The 19,006-nt window shown below is 44.2% G+C and overlaps 1 protein-coding gene and 1 long non-coding RNA gene across 3 annotated transcripts in view; one reads left to right on the top strand and one right to left on the bottom strand.

Annotated features, from left to right (window-relative positions):
• The window catches only part of SORT1 (sortilin 1), a 52,981-nt gene that overhangs the window by 4,309 nt on the left and 29,666 nt on the right, over positions 1-19,006 (bottom strand). Inside the window, exons 6-16 of one of the 2 annotated variants that reach the window (XM_036453214.2) lie at positions 18,072-18,145; positions 15,398-15,447; positions 14,424-14,551; positions 10,563-10,707; positions 9,806-9,961; positions 7,882-7,988; positions 5,541-5,643; positions 5,045-5,213; positions 4,310-4,500; positions 3,136-3,325; positions 44-160 (exon numbers count right to left, since the gene is read on the bottom strand). In XM_036453214.2, the coding sequence (XP_036309107.1) occupies positions 44-160; positions 3,136-3,325; positions 4,310-4,500; positions 5,045-5,213; positions 5,541-5,643; positions 7,882-7,988; positions 9,806-9,961; positions 10,563-10,707; positions 14,424-14,551; positions 15,398-15,447; positions 18,072-18,145 (1,430 nt within the window). Of the gene's footprint in view, positions 1-43; positions 161-3,135; positions 3,326-4,309; positions 4,501-5,044; positions 5,214-5,540; positions 5,644-7,881; positions 7,989-9,805; positions 9,962-10,562; positions 10,708-14,423; positions 14,555-15,397; positions 15,448-18,071; positions 18,146-19,006 lie in introns of both variants that reach the window. The other variant, XM_036453213.2, reaches the window with a different exon arrangement.
• LOC118727430 overlaps positions 1-19,006 on the top strand; it is a 64,910-nt gene that overhangs the window by 25,191 nt on the left and 20,713 nt on the right. The gene's annotated exons all lie outside the window — the stretch shown is intronic.

Below are 19,006 nucleotides of genomic sequence, written 5' to 3'. Positions count from 1 at the left end.
AGCCTTTTGGTCTGAACAGGTGTACTCATTTGTCACAGCTTACCCATTTGTGGTCAGCTGCTCCTCTCTGCCATACAGACAAAACTCCAGGTCGTGGCCCTTCAGCTCTGGCTGTTCCACACACTTGGAGTCATTTTCTGGACGGAAGTAGCCAAAATCACTGCAAGAGTCCACAAATAAAGTATCCTTTACATTTGCTGAAAGACAGTAACTGACGAGCAATGAGGGTTTTGTGGGGCAGTGGATGGTTAATGTTCCAGTCCTGGGTTGCCAGAAAGTAGCTCAGGAAGGCCTGTGGCATCTATACAGAAGGTCCTTTTAGGAAAACAGACACGGAAAGGGCTTAATTGGGGAAAACAGCTGTGGATCGGGCCTGGTGGACTTAGGACTGAGGTAGGGAGTCCTGCACAGATTGCTCAGGCTCTGGGAAGGGAATGCCTGCCGCCTGCATGGGGTGGGGACTCATGCAACTAAGACAGAGAAACAGTGACAACAGCCACAGATCTAAACGTAGCAATTCTTTTATTCACCTCCAAATTACTCCTTATTATGTTATATGGATGTATACTATGGGATATTTGCAAACCTTTTCTGCCTTCTCCACTTCTGACCCGCTTAGCTTCTTAGATGGTCCTTACCACCAGCATGAATGCCCAGTACGGCCCTCCAATCTATGCCAACTCTCCATAGCACCCCCATCGGCTTTCCTTTCTGTTTTCCACAAATAAATAACACTGCCTCCTCTCCGAGCTGACCCCTGCATGAGCAACCATGGCCCATCCTTCCCACTGCCCTGGGGCCTAGCTTCACTGACAGCGTGGGAGGGACCATCAGTCCCACTCATCTGGTGGCTTCTCTCTTCCTAACCGGTAAATGCAGGTGTCTTACAGGGTTCTGCAACTCATTCTCTTATTTTGTATCTGCTTTCCCTTTGTGAGCTTAACTGTTTGTTACAACAAAAGCTTCCAGGTTTTACCTCTCTGGAGCTCTAATCCTCCAGTTCCAAATACCTGCTGGACATTCACCAATTAAATCATCTGCCAGAAGAACCTCAAATAAAGAAAATATTCCAAATACCCCCTTTCTCTGTCTTCGCCTATCATTTCCTTAGGTTTGTCCATGACACTGCCTTCCATCCCCCATTTGGACCCTAGTATTTTTTATCATTGCTACTGTGGCTTCCCCTCACGACCTATCTTCCAGCACATCCTTCCTGCTCACTCACCCGTGCACTGGCTTTAATGACCTGCTTCTTCCCGGATGCACAGGGTCAAACCCTACCACTTGTCAGGGCTCAGCTCAAATGCCACCTCCTCAGCAAAGCCTCTGACCCACTCCTTCAGCACTAGCTGGAATAGTGTCTTCTCGCCCTAAATCCCTGGGGCATTTGCCACCTTCTGTTTCACAACATGATTATGTGTATCTCGTCCAGAGAGTCCGCAAGAAACCTGTTTCCACTTTGCACTGCCCTTGCTCAGCAAGTATTTAGTGGATATTTTGAGGAATATAAAATTGCTGCTTGTACTTCAAGATTTTTCTGACAAATATTTCGGGGGGAGGGTAGGGAGGACAAAAGATGTAGAGGGCACCACTCTTCCAAGAGCAGGGGAAACTTCTGGGGAAACTTTTAGGTAGTCAAGATTTCAGGGAGAGTACCCTTCCCACTCACACATGCACATTTCCCAAGCACGTGTGGCATAGCGTGGGCTCCAGGACTCCACTGCAGGTTCATGTCCCAGCTCTGCCACTACCTGGATGAATGGCTGTGGGCAAGTTAGTCATAATCTCTCTGTACTTCGTTACTTCTTCCCTCTGTGAAAGGGAAGGGACAACAATGCCCTCGCACAGGCTGCTGAGATTAAGTGTAAATTGCTCAGGACAGTGCCGATACAGTCAGTGCTCAAAAAATGCAGCTGCTGTCATTACTGCTACCCGGTGATCAAATCTAACATGCCCTCCCGGAGCCTAGGCTTTATGGTGGAGGCAAACCCGTACACAGTGATTAAAACACGGTAAGAGCTGTGTCAGGGGTTCTGGGGGAGCCTAGAGGAGGGGAAACTGGAAGGCGTTAAAGAGGTGCTATCTGAACTAAGCACTAAAGGAATCCACCAGGCATGGGGTCAGGCAGGGACGTGGGATACTTTGCAGGCTGTGGAGCAGCGTGTCCAATGGCTAGGGGCTCTGGAGAAGCACAGCATGTCGGAAACCAGCTCAGCAATGAAGAGCCAGCCCAGGTGCAGTCAGGGCTGGGGACAGCCCTTCGAGTTTCCCAGTATCTCTAGCCCTGCTGTAACAAAACAACTGATCGGAGCGGCACTTCCCCTGTGCAAACAGGGAGGAGGACCTCTGGCCGTTGCACAGACAGATAGGAGCCACACAGGAGGACCCCCACAGGGTCAGACTTTTGCTTGGTCCCATATTCTGTCACCTGTGGTTTGAGAGAATGTGACAAGTTCCATAAGATTACTACCTATGATGTGAATCAGTCCCTCTTATTTGCCCTAAGTTACCTTCCTTAGACTACCTAGCGACTCCCTCACCTTTATATCATCAACTAACCCCCTGCCAACCACATCACTGATCCTTAAGCCTGGATGGTCCTGAGTCTGGGAGTTCACCTTGATGGCTTCTAAACCTTGATGGGACACAGGGACCTAACTATACCGCCGTCACCTGGTGTCTCAGGACAGAACACTCTTTCTGCCTTCAGTCCTGAGGATGACCCAAAACCGAAGTACCTCCTGCTGAACTCAGGCTTTCCGGCTCTCTGCTCAAGTCCTATGTCCTCTTAGCTCCTGTGCCACTTCCCTTGGTGTTTTTATCTCATCGCCTTCTCTATTTTTAATCTCGTCCTCCTTATATTCCTCCCTCCTTACTGCTATTGCCAAGTCAGGATTTCTGGGGGCTGCGGCTGGCTCTGGCCAATAATTAACTGTCCGATATGATAATACCATCTGTCCAGTTATTAATGACTTTGGTTCCCTTCCTCTGTGCCTAAATTTCCTTAATAAGAAGCAGCAGTTCTCTGCTCTTGGGGAAGGAGGGAAAGGAAAGGATTGAAATATTGTTCAGTCCTATAAGACAATGGTGTTCTCCCTCCTCTAGCACGGGAAAGGGGCTGAGGGAAGCCGGTACCAGAGGAAGTCCTCCAGGGAGCAGAGACAGACGGATGGCTGCTTGGTCACTGCATAGTCCCGGCCGTTCTGACAGACGGATGACTTGCGTAGCCGCAGGAACTGTTCTTTATAGCCTAAAATGCAGCCATCTCCATAATCTCCAGGGTCTGTGGAGTGAGCCAGCCATATCATATAGTCCCTCTCTTCACCTAAAGGAAAGACAGGTTTTTCAGGAAACTGCCTGGCCCAGAGCTCACCTAATGAGGCAGCTGCCGGGCGACAGGAAGAACAAGGAGAGGAAGAGTGGGGGTGTCTCACTGAACCCATTGCTTCATTTTGGAATTGTGAACCAACGTTACATTAGTTGAAGCCTACTAGCAATGGTTATTTCCGGATTATTTGCATCTCACCACTCATTTGAGTATCAGGAAAACTCTTATTTGTTTCAAAATGGGAAGCTGGATGAGGATCTCTAGGGTTCCTTCCAAACTGAGAGGCTGCTGGCTAGATGTCTTGTCACTGGTGCCCTTGGTCAGCAGGAGCTGTCAGAGCTCAGCAACCAGATACTTTCCTTTAGGACAAGATGCCAATGAGCCAAAAGCATGGGTTCGATTTCACTATGGGTTCTTTTGCTTCAAACAGGAGGGGAAACATTCTGTCTCTAGACTTCTAACTCTAGTCGACTGGATGTCAAATGAAGACTGTGGATGACAGTTAACCTGTAATATCATCCACTCTTAGAAAAAGGAGTTAGAGGCTAAGGTCTAAAAACCTATGGATCAGGTGATTTTAAATATATATATATTTTTTTATTGATTTCAGTGAGTGAGACTGAGACAGAAACATCTATGATGAGAGAGAATCATTGGCCACCTCCTGCACACCTCCTACTGGGGATTGAGCCTACAACCCAGGCATGTGTCCTTGACTGGAATTGAACCCGGGACTCTTCAGTCCACAGGCCAATGCTTTATCCACAGAGCCAAACCAGCCAGGGCCTATGGATCAGGTTTTTATCCTTCGGAATATGAAGACCAGCACAGAGCCCGTTAAAGAGCAGGTGCTTAACAAATCTTTTCATAACGTTAAACTATGCATTTTCTTCTTCCAGTGAAAAGAAATTAAACTGAATTGGCTATTTAGAAAAATGGGCTTACAAGTTTTCGGTAGAAAAGGTCAAAGAAGACACTCACAGTTCCTTTCAAGGATATCTTTAAAATCAATAGTGTAGGAGACCCACTGGCGTGTCAGGAAGGATTCAGTGAAGCCCCAGATGCTGATATTCATGGACCTTGCTCCAGGTTCTGAAGCCAGGCCGGTAAAGTACATGGGCTTCCTGGTGAACGTATAGGTTTGCCAGCACTGACCTTCGTCTGTGGAGAACCTGAAACCCCAATCAGAGAAAGATCACAACAGAGGATCAACATTTATGGGACTATCAGGAAACCACTTTGCTGTTAGGTCCAAATCATTTGCTGTTAGCTGATGGCTTAGTTAACAAGGTAAGAAAAGGGATTCATTCAGAGTGTATGGAAGAAAATGCATTTACAAAATTTCTTTCCAAGGAAAGAGAAAGTAATGATCCATGTAAGTATGGGCTTCCAAATCAACAGACATAAATGATCTATTATGAGCTTTTAACTTAAGGAGTCATTCCCATCCAGAATGCTCAGACACTTCCATAATAATCTTGTGGAAAGAATAATATTTTTTAAGTGACAAAAAAGTGCTAACTTGAGGAAGTCAGAGGAAAAAGCAAGCCATTTAATCAGAGTTGCTCTAAATGCAATCCCTTTCAGAACCTTTCCTACAGTTCTGCAGACAGCACAGATTTAAATGAGGGCCTGCAGCTCCCCCCCAGTGAACTGGAACACTTCCCACATTGCCCTTTCTGCAGAAAGTGTGGGTGGAGCTGAGCTCATGCATACTTAATCACATTGATAGGATGGTTGGTTTGCTCAATGGCCACGATGATGCCTCCGGAATCCAGGATGGTGTAATAGTGGGGTCCTTCCAGCATCTTCGTCCAAGAGTAACCCCCATCATCTGAGATGTACACGTCCGGGATCATGACTGAGATGGCATCTCCCACGCTACCTGCAACACAATCCATCATCTCCTCAGCACAGAGTGGCAACAAAACAGACAGGACTTACTGCCAAGAGGCTAATTTTGAGTAAATTTATTCTGATTTCTTCCCATCGTGCCTCTTGTGATAGAAAAAAGGCCACTGAAATGTGGGAAAGGGGAACATCATGTTACTCTCTCTAATGGGAGTCTGAAATAACCCTTAGTACCATTATCATGCAAGAAATCCTACAGAGGATGGTAAAAGCCATGTTCGGTGGTTTTCTTACAGGGGAATGAGGTCTGAGTGTCGGTGTGCTCAGCGACTTCCCGAGGAGGGGAAGGGAGGCTCCTTACCATGTGCGATGACTATGCCCACGGCATTTGGCTCTGAGAGCGGGGCCATTGGAACGTTTAGTTTTTGGGAGATGCTGTAGGAAGCATGAATATGAAGGCTGCACTGTGAAAAGAAACCAAAAGCTTAGATTAAAACCAAAGGCAGAATTTTTTGCTCATCTATTAGCCTTCTAATAACTTCTAACCCAGACTTCAGTGGGATACTCTTTTTTAAAAAAATTATGGTAAAATACACATACCATGACAATTACCATTTTAACCATCTTTAAGTATGCAATTCGATAAGTGTTAAGTACATTCACACTATTGTGCACTACCACCCTTCTCTGGAACTGTTTCATCCTGCAAAACTGAAACAATAACTCTCCATTTCACACAGATAAACCTGATGAATGCCTGATGTATTTCAGATACTATATAAGACGTGGTGGTGATTAGAAATAAGACCCAGTTCTGTGTGTGTGTGTGTGTGTGTGTGTGTGTGTGTGTGTGTGTGTTTTAATCCTCATCCAAGGATATGTTTAGAGAAAGAGGAGGAGCGGCAGAGAGGGAGAAAGAGAGGAGAGAGAGACATCAATCAGTTGCCTCCCATACATACCCCAACCAGGGATATTACCCACAACCTTGGTATGTGACCTGACTTGACCAGGAATCAAAACTACAACCTTTTGGTGTACAGGATGATGCTCCAACCAACTGAGCCATCTTGCCAGGATCCAGCCTTGTCATTAAGAAATATTTCCCGCCCTAGATGGTTTGGCTCAGTGGATAGAGCGCTGACCTGTGGACTGAAGGGTCCCAGGTTCGATTCCAGTCAAGGGCACATGCCTGGGTTGTGGGCTCGATCCCCAGTAGGAGGCGTGTAGGAGGCAGCCAATCAATGATTCTCTCTCATATTGATGTGTTCTATCTTTCTCTCCCTCTCCCTTCCTCTTAAAAATCAGTAAAAATATATATTTAAAAAAAAGAAATATTTCTCTAAAACTAGATGAGGTATAAAGCAGAGCATAAGTTATTGCTTTAAAGAGGTTCAAAATTGTTAAAATGTTAATTTTGTGTCATTTATATTTTACTACAAAAAAAAAAAAGAGGTTCAGACAAACCATTAATAAACCAGGAGGAATGGTTGATTCTAACTGAAGATGGGCAGTGAGGGTGGTGAGGATGTCACAAGTTCTAATAATCTGAGTGGGGAGACAGGCCAGCTTTCCCAGGAACAAGAGGGCAAGGCCACAGGGGCAGGGGCAGTGATGAAATGGGAAGTGGGGGTTGCCAGAGCAGCGGAGGATGATAACAAGGGGTGTGTGTGACAGCGATGCAATGGGAAGTGACATTGAAAAGGCGGAAGACAGTCTGCCGGAGAGGAGATGCCCTTCAGTCACCAGGTGGAAGCCTTCACTCACAGGCAAAGGGAGCCAGGAAGTATTGAGGAGGGAGGGGCATGGGAGCGGGAGGAGAGCCAGGCAAGCAGAGGCCACTGGAGGCCTGCCCTCCTAGGGCATACAGGGGGATGGGGAAAAGGGAGCAGAAGGGGAAGACTCCATAGTACTCTGAGTAGAAGGGAGAGTGAGCATTGTGGGTGGGGAAGGTACACTTAATCTCACACTGTGAGGCTCTGGAAACAGAACTGAAAACCCAGCCTAGAAGAGTAGAGTTCCTGTTAGCCAGAGGTATTGAGGAGAGCTTAGAACTACTCAAACTGTCATTTTTTAAAGAAAACTCTCCTAGTGCTTCCCTAAGCACCTCTCAAATTCTGAAAGAGCTTGTTTTTCTTTTTTCTATCTCTTGCCTGTCAAGACCTGTCACTTGGAATCTGGGATATCCCAAGCAACGCCTTCGTGTTTCTAGTTTTTGGTCTCTCCTAGGGACCACATGCACCCACCAGCTAGGGGAAGGCAGAGGGGAAGGCACCCAAGGCAAAGGGGAAGACAAGGCCAAGTTCTCTTCTCTTGTTTCTGGCTAGCTTGGCTTTGCCCTGCTCATGAATGGCTGGCCTATGGCTTTTGCAGAATTCCTGATGTCTCATAGCTGCTGTGCTGACTCCTAACTAATCCCCAACCCATATGTCCATTCTGTTTCCATTCAGCAGTTTTGCAAAACACAAATGGTTAGCCCTGTTTTCTTTTTCTTTAGAAGATAATCCACAGTATGTTGGCCTTTCTTTGCAGTTCCTAGTTTCTACGTTCTAAGTTAATTTCATTACTCTCATTTTCAAGCTTTCCACCTTACCTATAACCCTAATCAAATACTAAACTTCACTATTCAAAGGCCTGATACAGTAAGAGCAGAACAGAGTGGCTGCTCTGCTCTAAATACATAAGACAATTGGAGTAAAACAAACCTCATTCTTATTTTTTGCTGTAGCATCACATTCACTGTTCTCAGGCTTCCTCAGGTGCTTCCACCTTCCTCCTTGGTCAAAAGTGATCATAGTCTGGATAGAATTATCTGAATGAGAAGAGAATAATATTAAGCCCTATACGCTGGAAGAACCCTAGTAAGTTCTGTATCTCATTGCACAACTCACTCCTAACTAAGATCATATAGCTCCATTATAACCCAGGAGTCCCATAAGCTTATAACACTCAGCAAAGCGACTCAGTGTTGGTGAGTATCTGAGCAGCACTCTACACATGGTATCTGAAGAAAGCTTCTCACCTGAACAGGACCCGGCAGATATCAGAAATCATCTAGACTGACACTTGAAAAAGGATTTTTTATCTCCTTACCAATGCAAGCAGGCTAATTTCCATTCTCTTTCCTTCTTTGCTTGTCTTGGAAGTAAACTCTACAATCAGAAGGCATCCTGGTCTTAACTTTACAGAAAAGGCCAATGTACTCGGCTAGTTTTAAGGAATCTCAAGATTTGAATGTTATGTGCATAAGTGTGAATTAATAGTTCTTAATGTTTGCTTCTCCAATACCCCTATCCTATCCCTCATACATCTTTTCTTTTTTTCTCTCTCCATGTCTCTTCCCCATTCTCTATTTTCAATGATATAAACTGTTTTAGGCTGTAATTCAGAGATAATATGCTTTGACATTCCAAGTAAAATCAAATAAACAAGCAAATCAAGGCAAACTCATTTATTTACTATATGTATGTATTTTAATCCTCATCTGCAGATATGTTTATTGATTTTTTTAGAGAGAGGAGAAAGGAGAGGGAGGAAGGTAGAGAAGCATCATTGTGAGAGGGAAACATTGATTGGTGGCCTCCTGTATGTGCCCTGACCAGGGGGTCAAACTTGCAACCCAGGTATGTGTCCCCAACAGGAATTGAACCCACAATCTAAGTATGTGCCCTGACTGGCAATGGAATCTGTAACCTTTTAGTGCATGGAGGATACTCCAACCAACTGAGCCACACCAGCCAGGGCTCAATAAATATTTTTGTGTGCCCACCATGTCAAACAAAACTGAAAAAGAAACAAAACAAAACAAAACAAACAAAACCACACACAACAAAACACCACATCTTGTGACACTACATTTTAGTAGGCTGAGACAAATACTAGAGATGGTAAACAGGTAAATTACATAGTATGTTAGAAAATGGAAAAACCTAGAGGGGGACTGACAGTGTGTCTGAGTGGGGGAGGGCAGTCTGAAATTTCAAATAGGATAGTCAATGGCAGGTCTCATTCAGAAGTAAATATGAGCAGAGATGGGAAGGAAGAAGGTGTCAGCCCAGCAGGCATCTGGAAAACAGAGAACAGTCCATGCACATTTCCAAACTACCAGCGTGTGAACCTGGTGGATTTAAGGAGACTGGCAGAGAACTCGGAGCTGGAGTGACTAAAGTAGAGGGAGAAGGGAGAGGGGAGGGAGAGAGGAGGTCAGGGAGGAAAAGGGGCCAACATCACTTGGCTTTGTGGACCATTGCAAGATCTTTACAAAAACAAACAGCCCACCTCCTATAAAAAACAAAAAAATGTAAATAAATAAAACCTTCAGAGACTCACTGGGGTGGTCAATCTCTGTGCTCTAGGCTAGAGAAATGTGTGAGTTTGCGTAAGTAAGCTTTAATAAAGGTGAGCACTGCAAAGCACTGAGCACAACGCAAGAAATTGGCTGGCTATTGCTGTGCCCTCTCTTTCTTAGTTCTGTTTACCATAACTTACTTAAAGTACAGCCAGAAGTTACACAGGTAGGCTGCTGCCTAAGATGAGCAATCTTACTGGGGAACAGGGCCATCAGTCTCCCCAAAGGCCTCAACTCTCACATGTTCAGCCCCAAGGACAGCTGTGCTAAGCAAGACTCACCTTCAGAGAGCACACTTGTTATGTAGACCCCACGGAGGGAAGTCACATTGGTGAAGTCAGTCTCGCCACCAGTGGTGGTGTAGAGATGTCGGTCCAAGGATTTGGAATAGATAATGCCTCTATCGTCCGAGGTAAAGATTGTGCCAAACCCAGTATCTGAAATAGGCAAACAAACAAAAACACTATGTCTTGGGAGGGAACAGAGATGCAATAAAAGTCTAACCATACACATGACTGAATCATTGCACCTTAGCCAACCATTTCTCTTCATGATGTAGACACAGACCAGAGATTCAATCAAGGTTTGATACTCAAGATCTTTTTATTTTATTTTATTTTGATACTCAAGATTTTTGATATTCGTGCCCATCTTTAATTCTAGTATCCCTGTTACTTAGTGCAGATGCTGAGTTTGTTGAATGAGTTAATCAGATGCTACAGAAAAGCTCTTCCTAGATATATTTTGGTGGCAGAGGCTGTATTTAGATTCATAGCTTACACTTCTGTAAATCTTATTTGGTAACAGAGTTTGCAAATTAGTACCCATCCTCTGAGCATTCTTTGAGTAGCATTGTTGTAGACCATTGGATATGCTCACAAACAAGATCATGTCAAAACAAGTGGCCCTTTTAACAGAGGTTACACTTTCTAAGACAAAATACTCAGTAGGGCACTAGTAAATTCCTAGGGGCAGGAAAAACAGCTGCTAAAAACAGGGCTCACAGCTTCGATCTCTGTGGAACTGCAACGCTCTTACCCCCAGGCTCGTCTACGTGCATGAACACCATGTCATCACTGGCTGCCAGAATAGAGTAGAATTGCTCCTGCCCCACAGAGGGCAGCTGGGCCATGCTCCATGAGTCTCCTTGATCAGTTGACACATGAATCCTTCTTGTTGTATCCTGGAACAAATGCCAACATATATCTTTTTAGTTTTCTTCCAAGGTACCATGTACAGGGACATCCTAGGTACATTATTAATAACTATGGCTTGGTGCACGAAATTCGTCATGGGGGCAGGTGTTCCTCAGCCTGGCCTGCATCCTTTCCAATCTGGGACCCCTCGAAGGATGTCCTTCTGCCAGTTTACAGGGATCGGGCCTAAACTGGCATTCGGACATCCCTTTCACAATCTGGGACTGCTGGCTCTAGCCACTCACCTGCCTGCCTGCCTGCCTGATTGCCCCTAACTACTCTGCCTACTGGCCTGCTTGCCGCCAAATGCCCACCCCCACCAGCCTGCTCACCCCCAACTGCCCCCCTGCTGACCTGTTCACCCTGCACTGTCCTGATCACCTCCAACTGACCTCCACTAATGGCCTGCTCTTCCCCCCGCAACTGGCCTCCCTGCTGGTCTGCTTACCAATGCCCCCCCCCCCCCCCCCCCACACACACACACAAGCCTGATCACCCACAACTGCCATCCCAACCTGGCCTGATCATCCCCTGGTGACCCAAGTTCTCAGCTCCTCCTTTTATAATTTTTTTCCAGCACCTCCTTGAGCAGAGGCCAGGGCTGGCTGGAAGCAAGTATCTGGGATTTATCTATCTTCTATAATTAAAACTTTGTTGCCTTGGGCGGAGGCCAGGACCAGCCAGGGTGGGTGGGAAGCTTGGCTTTCTCTATCACCAGGGCAACCCAAGCCTCCTGCTTGCTCCAGCTCCATTGCTGCCACCATCTTGGCTGGGTTAATTTGCATGCTCACTCCTGATTGGCTGGTGGGCATGGCTTGTGGGTGTAGCAGACGTACAGTCAATTTGCATGTTTCTCTTTTATTAGTGTAGATTATAAGTATCATTATCCATTTCCTCACTGGGTATAATTTATATAAATGAAGGTCCCAGTATCAACTACCTAGCAATTTCCTGATTTGGCTTTATAGCCATTCACATATACGTGTTCAGATAATTCTTAAGTGAGGATTGCTGCATAAAGATTTGGTCTCTTTGACACAGTCTCGGCCTAATCCAAAGAAGTAGATAACGAAGGGTCTAGAAAATGGAGATGAAAGCCATGCTTGGGCGATCACAAGGAAGTCAACATGTGACATCTCTTTATGGAATTCTCTCAGAACAGCCATAGGAGGGGAATGTGCACCAGCTGGGAAGAGGCCAAGGAGTATAAGAAATTAATAAAAGGAATCTCATTAGGGCTTTAGCTGTTAAAAGGAGTCTGTTAAGAATGTAATTAACACCTACTTCCTGATAAATAGCTACTTTAAAATGCAACTAGATACAACTAGACAGGGCATGAGACTGACTTCCAGGGCCTCTTTATTTTAAATACTCTTTAAAGTTCAGTGACAAGTACAGTTATGTATTTTTCTAAAACTTATACTTAGATGTTCACTTTGAATCTTACTCTCATTGTTATAGTTAGAAGTTAAAGTTCAAAAGCACACCGTGGAATTTTAGTTTTGTATAATTGTAGTACAGTGTAAGATGCTATGTCTGGAATCAGTCTGATTTCCACCAGGATTCCACCTCAGGGTGACTCCAGGCAAGTTACTCACATCCAAAACGGAATTCTTGATCTTCCTCCCCTAAACTTGCTTCTCCTACAGACTTTGCCATTTTAGTAAATGGTACCACCATTCAGCCAGTTGCTCAGGCCCAAGACTCTGAAGTTATCTTCAGTTTCTCTCATTCTCTTACAATCCACATTAATCCATCAGCAAATCCTATTGGCAATACACTGAAAAACACACCCACCATTTCACCACTTGCCGCTTCTCCCGCCTCACACTGCTCTAACAGCCTTCCAGCTGCTCTGGCTCTGCTGTTCCTGCCCCGGCAGACTACTCTGCCCATACTTATTCTGTCAAAGAAGTCAGATTGACCACACCCTGCTCACAACTCTTTCCCAGCTTCCTAACAAGAATAAAAGCCAAGGTCTTAATCACCACCTACAAAGGCCCTGCATGATCTAGCTGCTGGTTCCCCCTCTTTGGACCGCCCTTGTCACTTTTCGATATGTCAGGCATGCTCCAGCCTGAGTCTGTGCACGTACTGCTCCCTGAGCCTAGATGTCCACATAGCTGTGCTCTCACCCCAGTCAGGTCTCAGAGAGCACGTACAAACCGCCCCACCTAAAACAGCCCTGCTCCAATTCCTGTCACCTTCTATTTCCTTATGCTGCATTACATTTCATTGTAGCTTTAATCCTGACCTGACATTACATCATATTTATTAGCTTAGTATCTATCTCCCCTACTTAACTATAAAGTCAGTGAACAGGACATTTATTTGTTTTGTTCACTGTTACATACTCAATGAATGTTACCTATTTCTATTATTATTACTGAAACAAATGGATTGCTCTTTTCATATATCCAAGTAAAGCCCCAAAACTGCACCTAGATATCCCAAAAGAGATAACAGAATTCGTGTAGGGTGACAGGTTGAAGTGCCAGAATAGCCCAGAAGAGTCAATCAGTCTCTAAAAAAATTGCCTGCAAATCTTAGAGTGATATTAAATACCAGTGGCCCAGTACACAGATTTATGCACATTGAAAGGAAATTAATTAGAAGAAATATTTTAATATCGCTATCTGCCCTTTCTCTATAATAGAAGTGTCAGAAAGAAAATTAGTGAAATGTATATGAAAATAATATATAAATTGATTAATAAACAACATGATATAACAACAGACATAATATAAAAACATTGATAAAAACAATGACTGATAAATTGATTAAACTTATTCTACTATCTCCCTGTATACCACATTAAGAGCAAAACACTTTCAGAGTGCTTGACTAACTTCCTGTGATGAATATTTACAATACAACTTTAACATCACATGCCCTTCAAACTCAAGAGAAAGCAACATATAACTGACCATGTCTAAAAACGGGTTCAGGTAGGAATATTCCTATTCTGCCTAGAGTTTGTCCTTGTGATTTATTAATAGTCATCACAAATGCTGGCATCACAGAAAACTGTCTTCAGATTAATTTAAATGGGAGGCCAGTGTCAGAAGGGGACAGTTGTGCCAATAGTTAGTATTCAGACATACTCTGTCAATGCCACCACTTTCTTTCAGCTTCATAGTGTCAACAAAAACAACCAAATTCGCGATCAACAACGACAGATTGAAACACATGTGAGTGATTGGTGCCAGTGAGAACTTTACATGTATTGCACATGTGTGAGTCAACATTTATTTTTAAATTGCCAGTGTGCTCATATGTACCAGCCAGTCAGTATGGTCTGTCACTTAGCATTTCATATATATTAGAGGCCCAATGCACAAAGATTTGTGCAAGAATGGGCCTTTCTTCCCCGTCTGCCGGCAACGCCTTCGCTCAGGCCGGAGCCACCTTTCTGCCTTCCCATGCTGCCCAGAGGCCTGGAAAGGCTGGGATGGTATGGAACGCCCCCGGCTGCTCGGCCTGTGTATGCAAATTAACTAGCCATCTTTGTTGGGTTAATTCGCATACTCACTCCTGATTGGCTGGTGGGCGTTGCAAAGGTATGGTCAATTTGCATCTTTCTCTTTTATTAGTGTAGATTGCAAAAAGGCAAACAACTCTGTCAGTACAAGGAATAAAAGGGATCTATAGGAAGCATCTTTACATGAACATTAGAACCCAAAGAGAAGAGGCAAATACCCACCTTGTCAGCCATCACAGAGGCAAAAAGGAAACGTCCCCCAAGACCAAATGAGTAGATTTTCACACCAATGGTTTTGAAGCTTTTTCCCAAGTCTGAAGTCCTCCATAATTCCAGTGCCCCAAGGTCAGCTTCTTAAACAAGATGTAGTAATTAGAATGTCACTTGCTAGTGAGCCTCTAGTTCAGAGAGCTGTTTTAGAATTGTTCTGTATTTTGCAACTACAGGATTTCTAATCCTATGCATATTAGTCAAATGAGGATATAAATTGATGTGGCATTAGGCACAGGGAATTCACATGTGGGTTTTATTTTTGTACATGTGAGGTTATTCCTTGGATAGATTGAGTTAATTCCATACAATGTTACATAAAAACATCATAGCCACAGCATCCTGTTTACTTTCTTCATGACATAATTTAAAATTATCTTATTCTATTTTAAGTTGTTTGAGTTTTGGTTTTCTTGTTGATCATCTATTTGAATTTAACTCCATAAGAGTAGCCTTTGGTCTCTTGTTCTCTTCATCCTTAGATAGTGGTTAGCATACTACTGCAAGTGCTCAAATGAATAAATGAATGCATTTGTCTAATAAATAAATAAAAAATTATGCTGTCTGCTTTGAAACTGCCACTGATTGGAAAGCCACTGGCTTCCATTGATAAACACAATCCATGTTCTTTTGCAGAAATAACGAGGCATTTCGATCTGTTACTGTTTGTAGCTTAATGTTTACTTTATGTAAATACACTGCTGAAATTAAGTATAGCGTCTCTGTGTACAGCCTGCAGTTTTATCTGATCTAGGCACAGTATAGCAATTAGGTTGTACTTTTAAGGTTTTAAAAAATAATTAACAGCTATTTTAAAATTAAAATTATAGAAGAATGGAAGGAACTTTGATATTTCTACCTCTTATAACCCCAAATATTCTACCATGAATGGATAGGATACGCTTCTGGGACTAAAATATACTTACTGCAGGAGCCATTCACATGGGTAGTAAAGAAGATGGTGTTTTCCGATCCCCTGCAATGAGGCAAAGACAGGGAAAAGACATGGTTCCAGGTGTTAACGCAACGTCAACATTAGTCACAAAGCTCCAAGCAAGTCTAGTAAGCCTCCTCCATAGGTACCAGTGAAAGCAGCAACTCTGGACTCTTTTTGGCAGCTCATTGTCAGGGTTCCCCAGAGCCTGGCCCCAGGCATCTGCCACAGTCCACTGAACGTCTCTTCCAGCTTGTCTAACTGGTCTACCTACCCTCTCCAGATCTGCCTCTAGCATTTGCTCATACTGCTTCCTTCCGAAATGCTTTTCTCTTGTGTAACCACATCTTACCCTCGCAATCGCCAGCCTGCAGCTTACCATCTAGCTCTTCCGGGAAGCTTTCCATGTCACTTCAGCTTCTTTGCTGTAAACTTCTAGACCAGGGGTTCTCAACCAGGGATGATTTTGCCCCCCAAGGGACATTTCTGGTTGTCACTTGCGGGGAAAGGGAAGTTGTTACTAGTATATAGTGGGTAGAGGCCAGAGATGCTTCTAAACATCCTACAAGGCCCAGGCCACCCCCACAGCAAAGAACTGTCCGGTCCAGAATGTCCATAGTGCTGAGACGGGGCACTGCTGGAAAGCACGTGCATTCCTCAGCCTCCCACTTAGCTATGCTAATCACTAGTGTGTGCGTGTCTCTTCCATCACACTGTTGGTCAGGTACTAAGTTTTATGCTTTGTTGTTCCCCCTAAGAACCTAGCTTAATGCTTTGCATGAGCTAAATAATTTAGTTCTTTCATCTCAAATAGACAACTAGGTCAGAGGTTGAATTATTTAAACTCTAACTTGGAAAGGGAGTGAGTAGGGAACTCGATTCAGACCCTGATAGTACTTATAGATTAGCCCCAGCAAAAGGAGCTGGCTCTGCGCATGTTCTTTCAGAACTAGTTGTCAGCTCCTAGAGATCAAAGATCTAAAAGGTGAGTAAACAGTTATCAGCAACCCAGTTAGCTTATACTTAGATACTGATCAAATGAGTTACAAAAGTAAAACATCTTATATAGAATATAAAATTCCATTTTAAGCCCTAACCGGTTTGGCTCAGTGGATAGAGCATTGGCCTGTGGACTGAAAGATTCTGGGTTCCATTCAGATCAAGGACATATGCCTGGGTTGCGGGCTCAATCCCCAGTAGGGGGTGTGCAGCCGATCAATGATTTCTCTCATCATTGATGTTTCTCTCTCTCCCTCTCCCTCTCTGAAAGCAATAAAGACTATTTTTTAAAAATACCATTTTAAAATAAGCCTTTAGTTTTAAAGATGACCTGTTTGTTTATTTTAGCTTTATTAAAGTATAATTGACAAGCGAAATTGTAAGATATTTTAAGTGTACCTTGTGGTGATGTGTACATAAAGGCCAGTTTTAGTGATCAAAATTCCTACAGTCTTGATTATATCCTACAGTGAAACAATTTAACTTAGTTACGTTAAAGACTACTTCCTTCCATAAAAGGCCTTATAAGTAAGGCCCATAAAATGAAAACAGCTATGGCATGGGTACTAGAGTGGTGCTACAAAAACCTCACCTAACCAGCATTTTCCAGCAATATTTTTTAGTATTTTAGTGAATTTTGGTAGATATATTTGCCAATGTCTATATCACAAATTTTCCTGACTCCCTAAGTAGAGGACATTAAATATGAAACTCTCCCTTGGGATTGTGGGTCACTGAGCATCAACCCTATGAAACTAGAACATGGTGTGCTCGTTAGAAGTTACTGAAGTGTATGCGTTCAGGATCTGGCACTGAATAATTTCAGCCTGTTATGTTCTCAGTCTTCGCGCTGCAATTCTCCTGGCGTGCGCTCGCTGTCAGTACTCATGTACCCACCTCCGGTAACAATTTGCTATTAACTGGGAAACCAGATGAACAAATTTGCTGAAATTAGCCAAAGAGAAAGAACAAAGAGGCTCTAAGCAAGGGTCTGAGCCTAATCAAGAATTTCAGAGGTAGAAAGGCTCTTAATTCTTGTCCAAACATCTCCCAAATTCCTCAAACAAATCTCTGCTTATAGATAGAAGGGGAAAACTAAAGCCCAGAGGGGTTAAGCCAGTGACAGCAGCAGAGACAGGTTAGGACAAAGGTGACTAGACTCCTCTACAACCCTTTAAGCAGGCGCCTGAGGGGGTCCCCGAAAAGCGAATGAGTTTTGGTGCACAGGCGGTGTGACTGGCTTTGGGAAGCTCTCTGGGCTTTCTTCCTGATTCCTCATCACTGAAAGGCGTCTCTAGATGAGGGGTGTCAGACTGGGGGAGCGGCGCAGAAAAGTACGTAAGTCCCCAAGTCAAAGCTGTGTTTTATGCTATTCCAACTGCAGTCACCACTGATGGAGAATAAACCTTTTATCAGTAGCAGCTACCCAGTCGAGAGCCTTGTTTCCTACTTTATGTTGTAACGTTTAGTGAGGCCATGTCTTCTCTCCTGGCAGACTGAGAGGCTCCTCCAGGCTGAGGCCTGTGTCGTACCCCCTCTCGTATCCCTTGTGGCACCCTGAGAGTATCTGGCACACAGTAAGTGCTCAACGTTTACTCATGTGACTTTCGGCAGCGCTGACAGGAACGGTTTAGGGCTCTGCACAGACGGAGTCTTCTGTTACTCACCATTTGGCCAAACACACTGCTTTGTGGATTTCTTCCCATTTTTCCCCAAAATTCTTGGACACCCACAGGCCATTCTGAAAGATTATAAATGACTTATCAAAATTCCAGCTTTATCCTGTGCAGCTGCTTGTATGACCTTTAATAATTCATATCTAATCATCTGGGACAGTAAACACACACTGACGTTCCATCTGAGCTGCCTGAGCTCCAGAGACACATGGTTCACAGGGGCCTCTTGGGAGGCTGGGAAGTTCTGAATAACAAATGCTTAAGAAGTGCCTACTATGTGCCAGGCACTGTTCCAGACGTTGCACTTGGGGATACAAAGACGAGAAAGACACACTCCTCGCTCTCAAGGAGCAAACAGTTAACTAGGGGCCCAGATAAGAAAATGTGATTCAATGGATTAAGTGTTACGGAAACATGGTCTCCCCGGTAAGAGCAGGGAAAAGAAAAACATTGCCTCAAGGACGGTTTGTGAAGAAGACAGTTGAATGATGAGCACTGTAACCAAAAGAAGGCAAGTGGGGAGAGGGGATGTTAGAACTGGCAGAGGCAGGGAGGTGATGGGCATGTGGTGTGTGCGGGGAGCACACAGTTCCCTGTGAGGGAAGGAGCATTTAACGGAGGAGAAAGGGAGGGGGAACCCTGGGATGACAATGGGAAAGGTGGGCTGTAGAGTGTCTAAACCAGAAGCAGGAACAGCAGTGAGTAACTGCCACATTTCACTCCTGAAGAGTTAGTGAGGTCCTAACCGGTGGCTGTGAGGAACAGGCTCAGGGAGAATTTAGAAGCTGGTTTCAGAAGAACTGGACTTTTCCTATAGGGCAGGATGGGTTGTGTATGTGGATGGGCGGATGTGGGGGCAGTTGATCACTCTGGGATTCTGGTTCAGGGATAAGAGGCACTGTGGAATCTTTAGCTAGTACAAGGAT

The sequence above is a fragment of the Pipistrellus kuhlii genome, unplaced genomic scaffold (genome assembly GCF_014108245.1).
Source record: "Pipistrellus kuhlii isolate mPipKuh1 unplaced genomic scaffold, mPipKuh1.p scaffold_m20_p_24, whole genome shotgun sequence".
NCBI classification, from domain to species: domain Eukaryota; kingdom Metazoa; phylum Chordata; class Mammalia; order Chiroptera; family Vespertilionidae; genus Pipistrellus; species Pipistrellus kuhlii.
This window is presented reverse-complemented; position numbering and strand designations above follow the sequence as displayed.